We start from the raw sequence: 22,154 nt of genomic DNA on the forward strand, positions 1-22,154 counted from the left end.
CTCAAGGCTCAGATGGCTCCACCAGTGAATTCTCTGAAACACTTAAAGAAGAAATGACACCATTAGTACATGAATTCTTCCAGAAAATAGAAAAGGAGGAAATACTCTCTTTCTTCTATGAAGCCAACAAAACTTAGATATCAAAACCTAAGGACGTTATAAACAAGGAAAAATATAAGCCAAATTCTCTGTTAAACAGAGATGTGAAACTCCTAATCAGGATATTAGCCAATCAAACCTAGCATACATAGAAATGGTAATACATGACCAAGTTGGGTTTATTCCAGGATTTCAATGATATTTTAACATTTAAAACATCAGTAGCAATTCACCATATTTACAGAACACAGGAGAACATTCATATGCTTATCTCACTACATGCAGGAAGATCATTTAACAAAACTCGCTACCCACTCATGTTTTAAAAAAACTCATAGCAAACTAGGAATAGAAGGAAACTCCCATAATCTAATAAAGAATAATAAAATAATATTCAACAAACCAATATTCATACTGAAATATTGAAAGCTTTCCCATTAAGATTGGAAATAAAACAAGGATTCCCCACATTATCAATTCAATGTGTAAATAGCCAGTTTAATTCTATGTAAAACAATTAGAAATTAACTATTTTTAAAATAACACCATATGCAATAACATAAATTACCTAGGAATAAATCTGATGCAAGATGCTAAGATCTTTACACATAAAACTATAATATGCTACTGAAGAAATTAAAAGATGATCTAAATAAATGGAGATCAAAATGAGAATTTAGATCTAGGGAAGAATAAATAAAAACTGTGTTCATTAAGTGGAAGACTTGAATTTGTAAAAATAACAGTTTCTGCCAAAATTTATCTATAGATTCAATATAATCTCAATTAAAGTACCAGAACTGTATATACATATACAGGATGCTTTTAGAATTTCTTTGGAAATGGGGGTGGATGGGGGTAGGCAAGAATAGCCAGCACAGTCTTGAATTAAAAAAAAAAAACTGAAGGACTTAAACTACCCAATATCAAGACTTACAACTGTACAAAAATTAAGACAGAGATACAAAAAGATATAAAAAATTGCAATACTCTATCATTTCTTCTGAATAAAGCTTAAAAATAGACACAACTAACGGGCAGAGATAGCATTCAGAATAGTGGTCACCTTTGGGTAATCATGGAGGTCCCAGGAAACCGTAACGGGCTAATAATGCTTTTAAAAATGCTTTTCTTGACCTGGGCACTGGTTATATTTTGTGTTCAGTCTGTGAAAACTCATCAGGCTGTACACTTATAATTGTGTACCCTTTTCTAGATGTGTGTTGTATATCAATTAAAATTTATTAAAACAATCAAGAAAAAATAATTATTCTTATCTAACCAGTTGTCACCATAAGTATAGATAGATCTTTTCAGCTCTTTATCAATCGTGCTGCTCGTAGTTGTTAGTCACAGCAGTGCTATATTTTTCAATCAAAAAAGTTAGCCATTATCTGTACATCCGTAAGAGTTACTTTATGACATCCTAAATCACTCCGAAGCAGTGTTACAAGTTTTCTGCAATCCTTTACCTCTGAGTTGAAATGCCGCTTTCCAGAATTGGTGTTCTATGTTATATTATATTCAGAATATTGCAGATGACTTAGTGATACAAACCAGAATTTTTCTTGTTGCAGTGGAGATTTCTTTCCTGGCATCTTTGCCCTACTTGTACTTTTTTTGGCTTCTTCTCCACAGGCAATGACGAGGCAGTGGCTGACACCAGTAGGCGCGTGGGTGGAGCCCTAGCAAGGAAGAGTGCCCTCAAAAACAGATTAAATGATGCCATTAAGAGACTACAAGCCACAGAGAGAGGTGAGGATCTCAGGGAGAACTTAAGGCTCATCTGTTTGTTCACTAGTATTAAGGTAAACCTTTGAGGAAAGAGTAGGTGATTCTTTGCTTATTAATCTTTTTATAAATAAATATTGCTTTCTGATGACAAAAGAAACTATGTTTATCTCACTGACACACGCACACACATACACACAAAAGTCCTGGAAAATAATAAAAGCTGTAGTCATATCACCTAGGGGTGACAATTAAATTTGAGAGCATTTTCCTCCAATCTTGTGTGTATGTGTGTGTATGCACGCATGCATGTCAATGAGATCATGATGTTTATACTATTTGGTAACCTACTTTCTTGTGAACATCCTTTTTCATTAACGAATATGCCCTAATTTGGTTATTGGGTTTCTCTGGCCCCAGAAGTAAACAGCTGCTCTCTGTTACATGCCATGTCGTTCTTATAGTGCAAGCAGGGAGACCACTGAGCCAGAGAGAAAAACAAGAGCGCTCATGCTGCCTAATCTGGAACTACAGTGCTATCTTAGAAAGATGTGATCGGGCGCATAAGTGCCTTTCCCGGCATAGTGGAAGTTAACACATTGCTGCTGGATGTGGTGTTTCACTACACAGAGCAAATTCAGCTACAGAACTACAGGATGCCAAAGCCCTGGCCAGAAGGGTGTCATCAGCATCATCAGAGCTACCACATGCTAAGCACTGGGCTGTGTTTTACAAACATTATCTCATGTGGGAAAGTATTGCTGTTGCCTTTAGGCTGATGTGTACCCTGAAGCTTGTCAAGGTTGGGGAACTTGCTCCAAAAGGCACAGCAACAAAAAGAAGCAGACCCAGGATTCAAAGCTACATCCATCAGAGTTCAGAGCATGTGGGGTTAAGTTAAATGTTTCTCCAGTTAAAAATAATTAAAGCTACAACCTCACCTGAGTGATTTTTAATTGTTTTTATTACAGAAATAATACATGACCATTATAGAAAAATAAGAAAAGAGAAAGAAGAGAAATCTTTTATAATCTCATTACCCAGGAAAAAACCGTTTTGTTGTAAACTTATATTGGTTTTACTTTAAATATATAACTTTAAAAAATTTCACTATAGATCTCTTTTGAAACTTGCTTTTCTTATTCAAAAATACCTTTCCTTATCAATTTACTTCTGTACTAGAGCATCATTTTTATGACAGAAGCTGTCCCACAAAGAAGAAAGTGATATTTACAATGAATTTCAGACATAGGCATTTTATGAGTTAGTATCTCATATTCATTTTCTGTAGCTTCCTCACCAGGTCTCTAACCTGAAGAAATACTACTCTTTTTTTTAAATTTCCCTTTAATTTGGAAATGTTTTAAATGAACGACATGATTTTAATGAGACTTTAGAGTCTTTCAAGCTCACTTGTTAATACTATTTACAATATTCTAGTGTACCTGACTTACACCATAATTAACATTTATTTAATTAAAGATCTCGGTTTGGCTGAAAAGCCTGAATTTGAGGTCTCTTTCATCCCAGTGATGAAATGGATATTCATGACCCCATCAAATGTCCTACTTCTTTGCAAAGTAAATGTCCTGTGCTCTGTGTGAAGGTGACGCTCAGCAGCGCCTGGGTCAGTCCAAGCTGATCACCGCGGAAGCTAACAAGACCACAATGGAAGTCCAGCAGGCGGCCGCCCCGATGGCTAACAATCTAACCAACTGGTCACAGAATCTTCAACATTTTGACTCATCTGCTTACAACACTGCAGTGGACTTTGCCAGAGATGCAGGTATCACTTAGTAACTTCACAATTTGCATCCAATTGAGGAATTGGCCATTAAACCCTACACATCTTTTGTTAAGAAGCAATTTTTTTCATTCAAGTTTTAGATTGGAATATTGTAGGAGTTAGCTTAGAAAAGGATAAACTTTTTGCTCAGTTCATCTATCAATATATATGTATGTGTGTGGACATAGGAAATATATGTATTTCCCATAAATAAACACCAGACAGACTGGTTGAGTTAATTTTTTTCTGCGTGAAATAATGGTAACACTTGTTTTTATCAATGTAAGACTGATTCTTTGGGGAAGAAGGGCAATCACCTGTTAGAATAAATATGTTAACAAAATATTGGTTTGCTTTTAGGAAAAAAATTTACTAAACAGCACTGCTGTTACTAAACATCATTGCTTTTTCCTTACCTGAGTAAAGCAGATTATTACCGACAAGTACTGAATATGGCCAAATATAACTTCAGCTTCCCATTAAGAAGTAAAGTCTGTTGGCCAACTTGAATATATAGTAATGAAGATGAAATATGTTGATATCTATCTAATTAATTTAGTTATACATAGATATTAAAATCACATATTACTTGAGAATTATTTTCCAGTCTCATATTTTTATTCCATCTTTTCGTACCTCCTAAATATCAATGTCTTTGTCATGATTAGAACTTCAGTTCTCCAGAATGGTTTTGCAGACCGTATTCCCTTCACTTTCATCTGGATTAAGAACCAACTTTTTAAATCCACGTATGGATTTGTCCATCGCTAGAAATTTTATCCCAGGGCACAATATCCATTCCTGTAACAGGAAGATAGCTCTTTTATACTCATCTTTTAAGTATATATTCATGAGCCCTCCATGTAACCACTCAATTTCTTTTGAAACTTAATCTTTAAAAAATTTGCCTACGTGATAACCAATATTTACATTTGTAAAGATATTGTCTCAGGAATATTTACTAAATTGGTGTTAATTTTTTTTCCTCCTTGTTCAGTCCCATCAGTGATGCCAGTAACCAGCTAGGACTAACACTGATTGTGTGCTTTCCTCAAATAGCATTTTGTGGTTCAAAACAAAGTAAATGAAAAAGCATACCATAATATGAGACTTCATAAAGACTCTAAAGTGGCTCCCTTTCTCTGAGAGAATTGAGGGTAGAGAAACCTGTTTTGTACACATTTTCATAATCAGCGTTTAATGTAGTGCTTTAAACATACTTTATTGCCTCTGATGTTGAAGACTATTATACTATAACAATAGCCATTTTATAGCATAGCTATTGTGGTCAGTGATCCAAATAACAAATATTTACCGCTGTATTAACAAATACACTACATGATAGTAGCTATTATTTACCTGATTTCATTCCTTTTGCTGGAGAAGCACCTTGTTTCCTAAGTACAGAAAAGAGAAGTTTCCCAGGTCCTCACTGACATATTCTTCTGAATCTGAGTTTAGTTTGGCTCCAGGAAGAGGCTTGCTTTTGTTCAGCTGCTAATGCTCAGTGACCATGCCCTACCCTTAGATAGGAGTTTGCCCAAAGATATTTATTTTCAAGTCCAGTGGTTCTCAAACACTAGTGTGCATCGGAGTCACCTGAGCCCCACCTCCATGTTGCTGGTCTGGGGACCACACATGGAGAGCCAGTGCTCCAGTCCATGAAACTTTGGAGAAGTTACGGCATTCTCTGTATCTGGGGTTCTTTCATCAAGCTGTATCCTTATGATTTGTGCTCTTTTCTCTGTGTGTGTTATACATCCCCCCTCCCCACACAACAAAACATAACCTAAAAAGTCAGTAAGATCTGCTCCTACCATCACCTTTGTCTGGGACCATAAACCATGGCTGCCCCTCACCTTGGCACAACTGCCACTTTTCTGGATGCTCCCTTGTTTCTTCCATCTAGCTCTGCCTCTGCTTGGACCACTGCAGTGGCACTCTGATATGTGAACAGGCATTTTGGAAAACAAGATGCCACCTCCTTTTGCCCAGCATTCCTTTTGACCTGTTATATCAGTTATATTAGAAATGCAAGCAGAACTTGTGCTATATAGTGAAATGAACATCTGCATATTTGTCATGGGCCCTGCCCTTTAGAAGTGGACATTATATGTCAGCTTGCTCTGCATACAATTTATAGTTCAATATGTATTATAAATGTCACAAGATAGGAACTGATTATGCTTTGGGCTTATCTACTAATTTTTCAGAATTAAAAATAATTTCTTATAGTTCTACCAGAAGTAACCATGTATTTGTTGTCTCTTCATCTCATTCCTGAACTAGACTTAATACTGAGATATCTACTCAAGTGATTAATTTTTATTAACTGCAGTTGGAAATCTGACAGAGGTTGTCCCTCAGCTCCTGGATCAGCTTCGCACGGTAGAGCAGAAGCGGCCTGCAAGCAACGTTTCTGCCAGTATCCAGAGGATCCGAGAGCTCATTGCTCAGACCAGAAGCGTTGCCAGCAAGGTAGCCAGTGAAAGGAGTCGTCATCAGTCACTGGGTGATAATGATAGCGTGAGGCTGAGCTCAGGCTCCTTGGGCAGCTTCCAGAGCTGGAAACTTTCTACTATATTATCCAACTTGGTAGTTCTCAGCTCCATCCGTTCATTAGAATCACATGAGGAGCTTTGAAAACCAAACCAATTCCTGGTCCCAACCTCAAAGCAATACTCATGCTCTCTAGAGGAAGGGCTCAGAACCTGTATTTTTTTGAAGCTCCTCAGTGATTCTAATGTGTAACCAAGATTAAGAAGCACACATTTAACCTAGTCAACAAAGCTCGTAGAGCAAAAGGAATCAAGGAAAGCTAACCCCACTAAAAGACTCAATTTTATTATTATTATTCATTATCCTAACAGCTGTCTTTGTGCAGTTACTATATGGAATAATCTTGCTCATCTACCTCTTCAAAGAATTCTCTAATGCAACATAGATGATATGAAGCTTTTACTGACCTCTCTACAGGCGTAACACATAGCAGCTAAACTGAACAATTTCAACAAAGACCTCATCCTGAGATGCTATACAGAAGCAACACAACACCATAACCAGTGCTGGCGTTGATGGGAAATATCCTGACACAGCAATTAACATTTTCAGTGTGGCGAAACATGGCTTGTTCTTGGCCCCCTTTCTAATTTGTTTTTTATTAATTTATAGACCAGCATTATTTTTTACAACCAAATTATATGGTTTTATTTTTTCAATTGAGAGTCAGCCTGAACAGACTGTTGGTCCTAATTACTGACAGAATTAAGAACTGGAAATCAACTATTTTGTAATGAAGGAAATTATTATTGGTAAATATACCCAACTTTTTTTTTTTTTTTTTTTTTTTTGCGGTATGTGGGTCTCTCACTGTTGTGGCCTCTCCCGTTGCGTAGCACAGGCTCCAGACGCACAGGCTCAGAAGCCGTGGCTCACGGGCCCAGCTGCTCTGCGGCATGTGGGATCTTCCTGGACCGGGGCACGAACCCGTGTCCCCTGCATCAGCAGGCGAACTCTCAACCACTGCGCCACCAGGGAAGCCCCCAACTTTTAAATGATATATGATAATTGGTCCCACCCCACAAATCACCTTTTTTAGATACCTTGAAGAACGTTTCAAAAAAGATTTATTGTCAAGAAGTGGCATTTCCAATGCTAGGTTTCTGTGAATGCCTTCTGGTAGTTTTATTTCTGTGGGGTAGAATTTGGGGGCCTTAATCACCTGAAACCATTTTCTGAAGAGAGTCTTGGCAATGCCTTTGGGGCCCACACAGCTCCCCAAAGGGAGATGCTTTCTATGCATATATACATCTTTTTCAAACTCTCAGTTTTTACAAAGGAACTTTAATCCCATACACTGCTTGATTGTTCATTAAGATTTATTGTGCTTTACTCAACTGGCAACATAAGACAGCTGCACTCTAGGCACTTGGAAATATAATCTTGAACTCACTGACCATCAGTATTAATCAAATTAATATTATTCAGTTATGTAATACATCTACTTATTCATAAATATTTGCATAAACGACATGAATATACACAGTCCATCTACTTATTAATACTCTGAAAGTCACCTCGAATCAGAGCAGTTCAGCACGTTATATTGGGCCTCTTAGAAATGTATTTACTAAATCCTGCTTTGTTGTGATGCCTTTCTAAGGATCATTATAAGAAACATCTTAATGAACTCATCACTACAGTTATTATAATGATAAAGCCAGGCACTGGAAAACACTTTACAGTTATCATCTGGTTTCATTCTCATAACAAATTTATTGTCCTCATTTTACAGATGAGGAAACTACAGGTTAAGTGATTTGCTCATGGTTCCATAGCTAGTAAGTGGCAGAGCCAGGTTTTAAGACCCCATCTAAGACTTCAAAGCTGGCCTCTAGACCCCTCCCAACTGTCCAGACATGGTCAAGGATATTGCTCACAGCCTCACCCCATGCTCCTCTTTTGAAGACCCTAGGGAAAAGGTCCTAGCTATATTAGTACCCAAGATTAGTTATTATTCTCCTGATCAATTAGTTGTTAATTTTATGGGCGTTGTGAATTGTATAACTGACCAAGTATCCCTTCAAGCGGTTTAGTTCACCTTAACCAAATATGTAGTTCATTGTGGAATGCATATTTATCCTCATTCTTAGACCTACTTTGTCACCTTTTTGTTCTGCTTTCTTTCACCTCACTTTAAATTTAAACTGTATTATCTTCCTTAAATCCTTTCTCCAACAATTTGAGGACATAAGTAAACAAAGGCTTGGAGGTCATGGGTAAAGCTCAGAGACCTCATAAGGAATGAGGGAAGCCCATTGAGTACCATGGGAAAGCACTATGCCCATTTCTGCAGGGTACGTTTAATAGAATAATTTTGTAACTCCAGATCCAAGTCTCCATGATGTTTGATGGTCAGTCGGCAGTCGAAGTGCATCCCAAAGCCAGAATGGATGACTTAAAGACCTTTACGTCCCTGAGCCTGTACATGAAGCCTCCTCCTGTGAAGCAACCAGAGCTGGGTGGGACTGCAGATCAGTTTGTCCTATACCTCGGAAGCAAAAACGTAAGAGCATGTGGTTGTAAATGATGGAATAATGTTGAAAGGAAAGATAAGTGCTTTTTCTCTTGCCTTAAAACAAAGCTACCTGTGCAAATAAACAAAATTTCTATTCTAGCACCTCAAAAGGTATAGACCATTTTAAGGCCAAGACTAAAGTAGTGACTTTAGGACAAGTAATTCCTTCTCTGTGTGGGATATTTCTGTGGTTTCTTCATATCGGCCTCACACTGCTAACTCTGAGGAGTCTGAATGCAGCATTTCAAAGACACCCAGAGTACAGAGACCTATTATGTTTAATGCTGAACCCTGCTTTGAAGGTGCATAGCAATCGGTATTGCCAGGCTACATTATATCCCCAGATTAACCAAACAAGGTTAGCACCCTCCTGACAGCCATCAAATGTCCACAAGCCCACAGTTGCTTGCCTTCCTGCCCAAGGTATATTTGGACAGGCATGGAGGGATCGGGGGTAGGGGCAGCACACTGATGCAGCCACAGGGAGGCTGCAAAGAACGGGGCGCTGCCCAGTCTAATGGGCACTTTGGTAATAATTCAAGCCAGACATGCCTTATATACAGCCAAGCATCTGGATTGCTAATTGTCTTTTAAAGAAATGAGGACGAAAGATGATATTCATTCATATGGATTTTATTTAAGAGACTTCTTGACATTTCAGGCCAAAAAAGAGTACATGGGTCTTGCAATCAAAAATGATAACCTGGTGTACGTTTATAACTTGGGAACTAAGGATGTAGAGATTCCCCTGGACTCCAAGCCTGTCAGTTCCTGGCCTGCTTACTTCAGCATTGTCAAGATTGAAAGGTAAAGTGAATCCGTGACACAGGGCTCATCTGCAAATTTCATAAAAAATCTGTTGAATGCACTCATGCACGCACACACACACACACACACACACAGTCTTTCTATGGATGTTGCTCCTCTTTCTTCCATTATTCCTATACTCCTTCACAAACACCTTAGTGGAAAACAAAAAATCAGAAAGAATAGTCATCACTTCTAAAGAGCAATCTGATTATTAGATGTTTTTAATCTGGCCAATCCATGAATTGATTCCAAGATGGAATGTCTTTTTTTCCCTTTCCCTTTGATTGTTGACATTATATAAATGCTTATGAAAGTGACAAAATCAAATCACCAATTCTGTGATGAAGGGACATTCACATTTTGACATTTAAAAAAAAAAAAACATATTTTCGGGCTTCCCTGGTGGCTCAGTGGTTGAGAGTCCGCCTGCCGATGCAGGGGACACGGGTTCGTGCCCCGGTCCAAGAAGATCCCACATGCCGTGGAGCGGCTCCTGAGCCATGGCCGCTGAGCCTGCGCATCCGGAGCCTCTGCTCCGCAACGGGAGAGGCCACAACAGTGAGAGGCCCGTGTATCACAAAAAAAAAAAAAACATATTTTCTACAAATTATCTGGCTAATAAAGAGTGAAAATTCTTTATCTGAACAGGGTAGGAAAACACGGAAAGGTGTTTTTAACAGTCCCAAGTCTAAGTAGCACCGCAGAAGAAAAGTTTATTAAAAAGGGGGAATTTGCGGGAGATGACTCCTTATTGGATCTGGATCCTGAGGACACTGTGTTTTATGTTGGTGGCGTGCCTTCAAACTTCAAGGTGAGCTGTCCAGCTATATTTTGACTTATTGCAAATCTATAGTGATTGTTTTTAGAAGTCCATAAAGCCTACAGTGATTCAGCGCTTGGATGGAAACCTTAATATCTTAAAAAAAAGAGTTTAGCTCAGTGGGTGGTAGAATTCTGAATTAGGATCTATAAATCTGCTGCTTAAATCTGGTCTGTGCTACCCATATTTTCATAGTGTCAAATACTTTCAAGCTATATCTAACACTTGAATATCAATTTATTTCATTCTGATACATGCATATGTAATTAATTACCCCCACCTACTGCAGGAATGTCTGTACCTTGTGGGTTTATAGCTAGTCTTCAGGTTTACAGACGACAGTTTCAAAAATTCTGTTATCTCAGCTAATATACAGGCATGAAATGAAATACCTAGGATGAGGGAGGGGGTGGGGTCTAGGAGGGGAGATGAGACCTGTTGAAGGGCAGATACAGGAAAAGCCCAGGAAGACAGGGAGTTGATCCAGGATTTCAGTTGCAGAACTGTTACTCACTAGTGAGAGGCACATTATTGAACCCCTCTGAGAATTACTTTTCCCTCTCTTTATGTGAGGACAGGAATACCTTCCTCACAGAGCTGGTGTAAGGATTGACTTTGGTCATGAATCCAGTCAGGTGTGTGACTGGCACATATTATATGCTCAGTAAACCCCACCCTCTCTGCTAAGATATGGACAACTGAAAAATCTTTGTTATTCTAGATGGTTTAGCATAGAATAGACACAAACTCAGGTCTAGAAAGATATTTCTATCAGTGGGAAGGTCCCCTTGACCTACTGTTGTCTCACTGCCTGATCTGTGTGGACTGGATGAGATGTGGTCATGTCACAGTTGACTTCACCTTGTTTCACAGCTCCCTGCCAGCTTAAACCTGCCTGGCTTCGTTGGCTGCCTGGAATTGGCCACTTTGAACAATGATGTGATCAGCTTGTACAACTTTAAGCACATCTATAATATGGATCCCTCCAAATCAGTGCCCTGTGCCAGGTAAGAACGTGTTAAGAGTACTAAAAATTTGATAGCCATGCAAGAGCTGCAGATGAGACAAGTGTGGGTAAATATTCAGGTTTTCAGTCTTTTTTGGGGGGAAACCAGTTTTGAAACTGCATAATAGTCATGCCTGCACACAACTTTTCAGTTCTTCTCTACCATAATGAGCATGCACTATTATTAAAAGTGTTAAACTACTTGTTTGCAGCTTTGGTTTCAGATTCCAGAGACTGGGGTCTCACTGGAACCTTCTGTTATCTTAGCACATAGGGTAGAGAAAAAAAAAATCCATTACAAACAATTTGTTTAAATGCTTCTTTGTGTCTCCCATGCAGACATCAGGACTTCATTTAAATGCTATTAAGGCCCATGAAAAATGTCGTGAGAATGGGTTAAAAGGGCCTCATTTGAAAAGCATAACAGAAGCTGTCATATTCATATGATCCTTGTATTTTTATTTCAGAGATAAACTGGCCTTTACTCAGAGTCGGGCTGCCAGCTATTTTTTCGATGGTTCTAGTTATGCCGTGGTGAGGGATATCACAAGGAGAGGGAAATTCGGTCAGGTGACTCGCTTTGACATAGAAGTTAGAACACCAGCTGACAACGGCCTTGTGCTCCTGATGGTCAATGGAGTGAGTAAAAATAAAAATTCTACATCTTCTCCCTTATTGCCTTTACTTTCTGCTGTGCATGTTTCTAGGAACCTTCCCAGGTTGAGTGTGTCATGCCATCAAACTGACGTTTTAGCTTAGAAAGCAAAATTGGGTTTTTTTCCTTCAGGGAAATGATGTCAGCAGTAAGTAAAAGCAGCCATGAGATGCATTTCCCTGCAGTACGTTTTTGGATGTATATTAAATATAACCCCTTTAATAAACTAAGGGAACTTTAAGGAAAATCAGCACCAAGATCTAGGCGAGCATGTGTCTACAGAAATTTAGCACTGACTTTTTAAATCATATGCCCTAATCAGTTAAAAAGAAGTTTGCATGCTTAATATATGTGTGTGTGTGTGTATATATATTTATATACATATACACACACACACATACATCTCTTTATTAATGATATACTACATATGAATATAATATTCAAAACTAGGAAAAAGATAATTTATATAAAAACTGAATAAAAATAAATACAATTTTAAAATAAAGATGAAGTAAAATAAAATTAATTTTATTTTGCTAATGATACAAGAATTATTAATGGCAGTGTTAGTGAGAACAGTGTAATTAAACATGCTTAAGTATTTTTGAAAGTCTCATTAAACACATTGTGATACAAGTTTTGTCCTGAGTCCAGTTTATTTCAATACTAAGTTCTATTGGCTATCATAACTAGACAAGATACCTCATATAAATAAAAATGTAGGAAATATATGATTGGCTGTGCTTACTAAATCATGGTACGGTTATTCAGTCTCATTCACCAATTGGCAAAAGTTGTCTTTGAAATTCAGCTGGCAGATTTTCATCTTTCCTGATGTCAGTTCTTGCAAGGTAATCAGATATCGTATCATTTTGTAAACTTTAACAAAGGAATTCAAGACGGTTAAAAATCTTCATTTGAAAGACTTTTAAACAGGTTAGAAATTTCTTTCCAGAAATGTTTTAATAGTGCAGATATGAGAGTTTTTATGGTAGTATACTTACATTCTTTTCATCAACAAATTTACTTACCAATAGAAAACTTTTCGATATACATTTTTTAAAAACCATCTCCCCAGGGCTTCCCTGGTGGCACAGTGGTTAAGAATCCGCCTGCCAATGCAGGGGACGTGGGTTCGAGCCCTGGTCCGGGAAGATCCCACACGCCGCGGAGTAGCTAAGCCCATGCACTACAACTACTGAGCCTGTGCTCTAGAGCCCATGTGCCACAACTACTGAAGCCCGTGCACCTAGAGCCCGTACTCCACAACAAGAGAAGCCACCGCAATGAGAAGCCCACGCACTGCAATGAAGAGCAGCTCCCGCTTGCCACAACTAGAGAAAGCCCGCGTGCAGCAACCAAGACCCAATGCAGCCATAAATAAATAAATACACACATACATACATACATAATTTTTTTTAAAAAAAACCATCTCTCCAGAGTACAACTTTCTTCCCTGCCAAAATAGTTTCTCATCCATTGTTACAATGCCCCTACCTTGAAATTACAGATCAAGTATGTTTTTTTTTTAGTACCTAGTAGGTTTTATACTACTAAAAGACATTTGTCATCACAAATAAAGGTCAATAAATTTAGAATAGTAATTCATTTTATAAGGAAAATGTGTAACCCTCTTGAAACTTAACAGCATTTTTAGTAACTTACAGGAAATAATCTGCAAACATCTACATGTCTCAAAATATTTTCACATCACTGTATCTCAGTAGAAAATTACTGTAAATAGTCTATTATTAAGTGACCTCACTCATAAATCCACATAACCAGGCACACATAAACGTCAATAATTGCAATAGGCTAAACACAAAGAAATGAGTGGGGGGGCCATGGCCTGCCTTCAAGTGTGGAACTTCATTCTCAAAGCCTCACATACTGTGTGAATCTAAATCCCATGAAAATCCATCCAAAGGACAAAATGAAGGCCCAGAGTCAATCCATGTATTAAATATTAAAAGTTAGCTTCTTTCTCTATTTTAGAGTTTTAAAATGAGTATAAATAGAAGTTGAAATATTTTCTTTCTATACCTCAGTGGATTTTGTTCCACATTCTCAAGAGTATATAAATTCTGCCCACAAGATCACTTTCTGTGAAATAGGGACTTTCCATAATACTTTATTTTTCAAATCCATTGAATTCTTCTTTTTTTTTTTTCAGTCTTTATTGAATTTGTTACAATATTGCTTCTGTTTTTATGTTTTGGTTTTTTGGCTGAGAGGCATGTGGGATCTTAGCTCCCTGACTAGGTATCAAACCCGCACCCCCGTGCATTGGAAGTGCAGAGTCTTAACAACCGGACCATCAGGGAAGTCCCGAAAATCCATTGAATTCTTGTGTCTATGAACTATCTTCTAAAACAAGCAAGCCTGACCAGTAAATTACTTGAGTGTTACAGAATTACTTTGGTTCTTGAATATCACATGGTCCAAGTGCATAATAATTCCATATTTATCTACATAACTCCAGTGTTTCAAAATAACACAGGAATGGCCCTCTTTTTCTTAGGTCCATATTTGCTGATAATTTTCTAAGATTCTTTTCAGCATACCTTGGAATTCTTTTTCAATGTTAACCAGTTTTGCTCTTAAAGTGAAATGTAATCACATCTATTGGCCTGTTATAACTTTGAAATGTTGCCTTAAAAAAGGGCAGTTTGAATACATATGGTCTATAATACTCTGTTTTCAAGATTGTTAAAGGTCAATAAGGTAAATTTTAAATTTCATTAATTCACAAAGTAAATGAAAAACAATAGAAGATAGTTGTTTTAAATTGTAGATAAATATTAAAATTTTGGTGTATAAATGAGACATAACCGCTGATATGGATGTAGTTGTGATTTTTATTTCATAATAAGAATATCATGAGACTTCTTTAGTCTGCAAACAGTTTCAATAATAAAGAATACAGTGTTATTTCTCAAATTTAGCTAAACCTTCTCTTTCATAATAGCAGACGCTCACATCTTATAACTTTTTGTCTCCTCCACAGAGTATGTTTTTCAGCCTGGAAATGCGCAATGGTTACCTACATGTGTCCTATGACTTTGGGTTTAGCAACGGCCCTGTGCATCTTGAAGACACAATGAAGAAAGCTCAAATTAATGATGCAAAATACCATGAGGTACTGATCGTTGCAGTTTGAGTATTTTGTTTTGTTTTATTTGTATTTAGATCTACTGATCTAATCAGATGGTCAAATGAGATAGGTGAGAAAGTAATTAAACTGAACACCTTCACATATAAAAACCAAGTGAAAGGCCCTCACCTACTCAACTCCAGGATAACATTTGCTTTAAAAGAATGGATATTTTATCATATTGGAGTTGTTTGTTTGTTTTAATAAATTTATTTATTTATTTATTTATTTTTGGCTGCGTTGGTTCTTCTTTGCTGTGCACAGGCTTTCTCTAGTTGCCATGAGCGGGGGCTGCTCTTCATTGCAGTGTGCAGGCTTCTCATTGCGGTGGCTTCTCTTGTTGCAGAGCACAGGCTGTATGTGCGCGGGCTTCAGTAGTTGTGGCACACAGGCTCAGTAGTTGTGGCACACGGGCTTAGTAGCTCCGCGGCATGTGGAATCTTCCCAGACCAGGGATCGAACCCATGTCCCCTGCATTGGCAGGCGGACTCTTAACCACTGTGCTACAAGGGAAGTCCCATATTGGAGTTTCTAATAAAAGAGTCAGTGAAGATTCATTTTAATTGCTTCATTGATCAAAAGACTCCCATTAATACTCTATCTCTTGATTATGATGGCACTTCTATACATTTGTTGAAAATGAGAGTGTAGATACACAGCCATTTTTTTGCTTTTTCCTTGAGTCCCATTAAATGTAAAAAGAGTAGATATAAGTAAATCATTTCCTTTTAAACCATTTATCCAAAACTTAGAAAATACTAATACAGATTTTCTTATAAAGAAAACCCACAAAGAGTGCTCTTTAGTCCTGAACAGATGTGAAGTATACTGATAATATATTTCTTCTATTTTCACTAACAGCTACTTTAAATCTACACTTTAATAAAATATATAAAAGGCATAATATCTTTTAAGTTGAACTGAAATGGAGAGACTAGAGGCTATATTTCTCTTTTCAGTTCAAAGTCCATAGCCTTCATGAGGATGGTTTACAAAGAATATTTTAACTATTTCTCTGACTGGCACTTTCCCACATTCATTAAAGCATCTCACTACACCACCAAAAAATGACACCTGGCAGCATTCAGTCCAGGGCCCAGAAGGTAACTGTTTATAATTTTTTTCCTGAATCCCCTCAGAGGGGCAAAATAAAACAGTTGGTCTCATAGCAAAATTTTTCTTGGGCTAGCCCTATCTCCTTATGGAAACCCTTCTCCAGCAAATATGAACTTCTGGTTATGTAAGTAAGAGTTTTCATGTCTGTGAGTAAGAAAGGAAGATCTTATACCCCGCTTTGTGAACAAACAAGCATAAGAACATGGAGGCCCAGCTCTTACAACCAGAATAATTAAAATATATAGCAGTCTTCAAAGAGGTGATTGTTAAGCAGTGATCAACTTACTGTGCACTATTTCTCCCAGATCTCAATCATTTACCACAATGATAAGAAAATGATTTTGGTAGTTGACAGACGACATGTCAAGAGCATGGACAATGAAAAGATGAAAGTACCTTTTACAGACATATACATTGGAGGAGCTCCCCCAGAAATCTTAGAATCAAGGTAAGCTTTTTTGCTGTTGTTAAGCTGCTTGTTCCTAACGAAGCACTGGGCTGAGGATTCAACATCCAGGAGAGGTGTAGTAAATGTTTGAGCATTCCCATCTACTACACTTGTACACGTTTACAGAAGCACACACACAGCCATTCACCCATGGGCCCTGTGCAGCTAGTCCTCATGACCCCCTTAAATTGTCATCTAGTAGATGTGATCTACAGATTTCTTTAATTATTTATTACTCTTAGAATATAGTCTAATGCAGTATTTCTTATCCACAAGACGAAAGGTGGAGCATGTGTATTATGTGAAAACAAAGAAATGTTGTGTTCATTTACTTTGTTTTAGTATTAATTTAGACTTATTTGAACTCTCAAATAGCATCTTAGGGTAAACAAAAATTTTAAGCCTGTGGGGGTTGTGAATTAAGTATAATGAAACATTAATATATTCAAAATTTCAGCTGTCTCACTACCATCAGTTCATAGCATCAGAGACTCTTAAAACTGAGAGACAACTTTAGGATATTCCAGTCCAGTCACTCTCAACCCTGCTTCACATTAGAATAAACTAGAGAACTTTTATAAACATCGTTACCCATGACCATGCTCCAGAAATTCTAATTGTTCTGGGATGAGGCCCCAACCGTAAGCTTCCTTTCCAAACTAAATATCCTCTTCATTTCCTTCAGCCATGCCACATGGGATATTTAACCATTATGGTTGCTGTATGTGCACCTCAGTCTGTCAATTAGCGTGATCATGCAGGTATGATCTTGTCAGAGCAGAGTAAAGTGGGACTGTTACCCCTTAATTTGGCCAGTGTTCACCTAAAATACATGGAAGTCATTGTAACTTGCTCAAAATTAACTTCATATTCATACAATATCCAATAATATGTTCTTGGGTACTTCCTATCTATTAGCCATAATGATGGGCGCTAGGATTACAGTTTTGAGCAAAATGCCATCCTTAATCTTAAAGATAAAGGATTTCTCACTTTCCTGTTGCTCCAGAGGCCCAACGTTCACTAAAACCTTCTCTAGCCTTAGTTGATTAGTGTGTTGCAGATACATTTAGGACAAGTAAATGAGTTCATGACCCAAGTGGATTAGTGGAAGACTGAAGACCCGGGTTCAAATCCTAACTTACCACTTGTGACATTAAAAAAAATTATTTAATATTTCTGTTTCACTTTATAGGTAAACCATGTGAAACTGCCAATTTTTGACCCATACATATGTCAGTTCATTATGGTTCAACCTATTAATCATCTGTAAAAGGGAAATAATAACATCACCATCTATATCACTGAATTGTTATACAGATAAAATGAGCTAATGTAAGTTAAAGGATCTTGAAAATTATAAAGAAGTAAACAAATTGGCTTCATGCAGAATAAAGCTGTTCTGTATGCAAAGATTAGACATTACTGTGTGCTTATGAAAGAAGGCATGAGAATATGAATAATTATACAGCTATTAAAAATAACTATAAATAAAATCAAATTTTTATATCCTACATATGTAGGGTAACATCATCATCACCACCACTACCATCATCATCATGGCTATATCAGTAAAGACTAATTTTCTTTTCCAGGACCCTAAGAGTACACCTTCCCCTGGATATCAATTTCAGAGGATGTATGAAGGGTTTCCAGTTCCAAAAGAAAGATTTCAATTTATTAGAACAGACAGAAACCCTGGGAGTTGGTTATGGATGCCCAGAAGACTCTCTTGTAAGTACACGATCAAAAGGTTTTTAATAAATAGACAAGAAACGTACTGCTCTTAAAAGCTGAAAAAGCTCTTTTCTCTGTAATCCTGTGTACACCTTGGGCTCTTTTCTGCCACCAGTGGAAAGAAGAATCATTAAGCTAAAAAGGCTTGTGGGGATCCTCTGTGACTTGTCCAGTTGCTTCACTTTTCAATGGTTGGGGCTACCAGAGCCCAGAGAGGCTGCGTGAGCATCTTCACTCACTCACGGTGGAGGAAGTAGGGAAGCTGAAACCCCATCTTTTAGAGGCATACAGAAGAAAGGCTAGCATGCCTGAATTTCAGTATAAACCAGAAATTAAAACATAACTATTAACATAGGAACTAGCAGATAAGGCCTTTGGTATGTAAGAAATGGGCATTTTAAGCTTTTTGATAATTATCCAAACACTGTATTCCTACTTTCTTTGGCACACAGATATCTCGCAGAGCATATTTCAATGGACAGAGTTTCATTGCTTCAATTCAGAAAATATCTTTTTTCGATGGCTTTGAGGGAGGTTTTAATTTCCGAACATTACAGCCAAATGGGTTACTGTTCTATTATGCTTCAGGGGTAAGTATTTGTTTTTCCCTGTGGAATCTTCTTTGTGGTAATTGTTTTGTCTGTTAAAAATACTTTTAAGCACCTTAAAAGTGATTTTCAATTCAGATTAATTTTGACTCGTGTACACACACAAATGTCTCATTTCCAACACTTTGTAAAATATTATATATGTTGTATATGAGGAGTTTTTAACCTGGGCTTCATAGACCCACCTCTCAGGGGTTCATGGAAAGAATTCAGTGGGTCTGTGAACTAGGTGAGAAAAAATTACAACTTTATTTTCCCTAACTACAATTTAGCATTTTCTTCAATTGTGAATGTTGGCAACAAACCACAGTAATATTAGCAGTACCTGTCACTTTGTCATTAATAGAAATCACAGGTATTTTTCATTGCACATTATAGTAGTCACAGGTATCTCAAAATATTTTTGCTCATTGCTACTTCTAAATTGCAGTAGTTATTAGATCTGCTAATAGATTTTATTATTTAGTGCCTTAATGTAGAAATACATATATAACTATATCACATATTTATTGTTTCAATATTTTGAAACTGTATTTCAATGTAATTGGTTTCTTTTGTATTCCTACATATTTTGTTCAGTGATTTTAAAATATTTTATGAAGGGGTCCATATGTATCACCAAACTGCCAAAAGAGTGCATAGCACAAAAAATGTTAAGAACCTCTGTGTATATATACAAACTCATGTGTGATTCAGTTTGTGAAATAGTTCTTGAATTTGGTATAGAACACTGTAGCTTAGCTTATAAAGATATGCTGTGTTGAGAATAAAATAAGGTTTGTAAAAGTTTGGTGACCTTAAGTTCTAACTGATTTATCTCTGAAAAGGTCATCACCAATATATACACTGATGGACCAGGTCATAATATGATTTATAAAAGCAGCTTTTACTTTTCATTCTTATTACCTTGTACCTGTCACATTTATATCCAATTTAAATCAGTAGCATCTGTGAGAATTTACCCAAAACACTTTGTAGGACCTCTGCCACCAAACCTGCCTCAGATTACCATGGTTAGTTAAATAATACCTTTTGTCCACAAAAGTTGAGGGCTAACTGTAGAGGTTGATGCCCACATAGGGAAGAGAAGGAAGATTATTTTGCCAATATTTTAAGACAAGCAATAAGCAAATTCAGAAAAAGATGTTAACTTCTGCTATTTAAAAATTTTTCTTTCTCTGTAGATGAAAAGTGAAACATTTTTAAAAGCCACATTAGCAAATTAACCTATGCCTGGTCATCTAGCTACATCCCCAAGGAAATTCAAATATTGCCTTTTCAAAAGTGAGACTGATGACAGAATAGAAATGCCTGAGTTAAGAAAGTAACTGATGCCGGGATGACAACTACTTAGCATGACAAAATCGCCTGAAATCTTCAGTTCAAAATACAGGAAATTCCTCTTTCCATTGAAATGTATCTGATTTTATAGGTGACACCAATACAAGCAATAGAGTATTTTGTTGTTGTTGTTCATAGAAATTATTTTTCAAGCAAATTTCCCACACGATGGGTGTTCCTTTAAGCAATCCCATTAAGTAAGTGTTGAAGACGTGTCCATCTTTTGGATACCTGGCCTCCCTAGTTAAAAAACCTGTGCTTGCATTTCAGTCAGACGTGTTCTCCATTTCATTGGATAATGGCACTGTGATCATGGATGTAAAGGGAATCAAGGTGCAGTCAGCAGATAAGCAGTATAATGACGGGCTGCCCCACTTCATCATTACCTCTGTCTCCCCTGCAAGGTACAGCTCCTCACTTTATTTTCTTTCTACCAGATGGCTTTATCTGTAGGGCATGATTCTGTCCAGTGACCACTGTGAATAATAGGCTATATTATTACTTTTATAGTGTTTAAAAAAATGATAGAAGGAACAACTTACCTTCTTTTTAAAAATTGATATTAATTTTTAAGACATGCCAAATAAATCGCTATAAAATTAACTAACAGGTATGTAAAGTTTTTTTCCCAGTGAAACCATAAGCTATAATCTTGAGAGAAGTACCTGCACATAGCACTTACTAAATGGAGTGCAGTGTTTTGCACATAGAAGGAGCTCAGCAAATAATTGGTTTCATTAGGTTTTAATTAAACAATTGAGAATGTTGCATTTACGGCCACATTTTTAAAAGTCTAATAACTTTATCTTTAAAATATGTAATACTGAGTTTCTTTTTCATAAAAAGAAAGTCTTTCTGGAAAAAGAAAGGAATTTCCGTTGTAGACTGCTGCTATTCTATGTCCACTTCTATGGAGCCCTCCCATTATAAAAAACATTAATAGGTCTTTTCAAGACACCATTTCCAATCACTATCAGTGTGCTTTACAATGAAAATAGTTTCCCACAAGTGTGATTAAATGATCACCATGATTTATGTTCTGATTTTTCCACACCAAAGAAAAAAATAAAAAGTTGCCGATGACTAGTCATCTGAACTTGCTTCTATGGGTTTAAATTCTAGTCATAGTTTGGAGAGTCTTTTCTGCATATAGACATAGTCAGCCGTTTTATCCTGAGTCTCACGAAGAGTTTGGCAACTTTTTATCTTGTCATTAACCAGATGTTCCATTTCAATTCCATGAGAAAACCTGCAACCTAGAATGGAACTCGAGGTAAAATGTTAGCTGTGTAGTGCTTAAAGAAGCTTTTTCCTTACAGGTATGAATTGATAGTAGATAAAAGCAGACTTGGGAGTAAGAACCCTACCAAAGGAAAAGTGGAACAGACACAAGCAGATGAAAAGAAGTTCTACTTCGGTGGCTCACCCATCAGTCCCCAGTATGCTAATTTCACTGGCTGTATAAGCAATGCCTACTTTACCAGGTATAATATTTTTATTATTCATAAATCTGCATGATTGATAAAGAAGATTAAGTTGATAATGAAAATATTTATGGTGTTAAAACTTAGAACTATGAAATATCAGAGGCATTAGAGGGTAGTAATTAAAAGCTTGCATGTGCTTGAGAAACTGACACACTTGGGTTTGTGTGTAGGTGTTTTGCCTTTTAATTTCTGTATGACATTGGCTAAGTAAGCCTTCATTTCTTCACCTGCAAATTGCAGATAATAACAGGGCCTGCCTGGTAGACTTGTTATGAGGAT

The 22,154-nt window shown here is 37.0% G+C and overlaps 1 protein-coding gene across 5 annotated transcripts in view; it reads left to right on the plus strand.

Annotated features, from left to right (window-relative positions):
* The window catches only part of LAMA4 (laminin subunit alpha 4), a 151,153-nt gene that overhangs the window by 110,152 nt on the left and 18,847 nt on the right, over positions 1–22,154 (plus strand). For all 5 annotated transcript variants that reach the window (XM_032650950.1, XM_032650949.1, XM_032650953.1 and 2 more), the window contains exons 17-30: positions 1,738–1,854; positions 3,437–3,616; positions 5,955–6,094; positions 8,505–8,681; positions 9,355–9,500; positions 10,152–10,314; positions 11,197–11,330; positions 11,797–11,968; positions 14,992–15,123; positions 16,560–16,702; positions 18,298–18,436; positions 18,892–19,029; positions 20,659–20,792; positions 21,708–21,872. In XM_032650950.1, coding sequence (XP_032506841.1) covers positions 1,738–1,854; positions 3,437–3,616; positions 5,955–6,094; positions 8,505–8,681; positions 9,355–9,500; positions 10,152–10,314; positions 11,197–11,330; positions 11,797–11,968; positions 14,992–15,123; positions 16,560–16,702; positions 18,298–18,436; positions 18,892–19,029; positions 20,659–20,792; positions 21,708–21,872 — 2,080 coding nt within the window. The remainder of the gene's footprint in view (positions 1–1,737; positions 1,855–3,436; positions 3,617–5,954; positions 6,095–8,504; positions 8,682–9,354; positions 9,501–10,151; positions 10,315–11,196; positions 11,331–11,796; positions 11,969–14,991; positions 15,124–16,559; positions 16,703–18,297; positions 18,437–18,891; positions 19,030–20,658; positions 20,793–21,707; positions 21,873–22,154) is intronic.

The sequence above is a fragment of the Phocoena sinus genome, chromosome 12 (genome assembly GCF_008692025.1).
Source record: "Phocoena sinus isolate mPhoSin1 chromosome 12, mPhoSin1.pri, whole genome shotgun sequence".
Lineage (NCBI taxonomy): Eukaryota > Metazoa > Chordata > Mammalia > Artiodactyla > Phocoenidae > Phocoena > Phocoena sinus.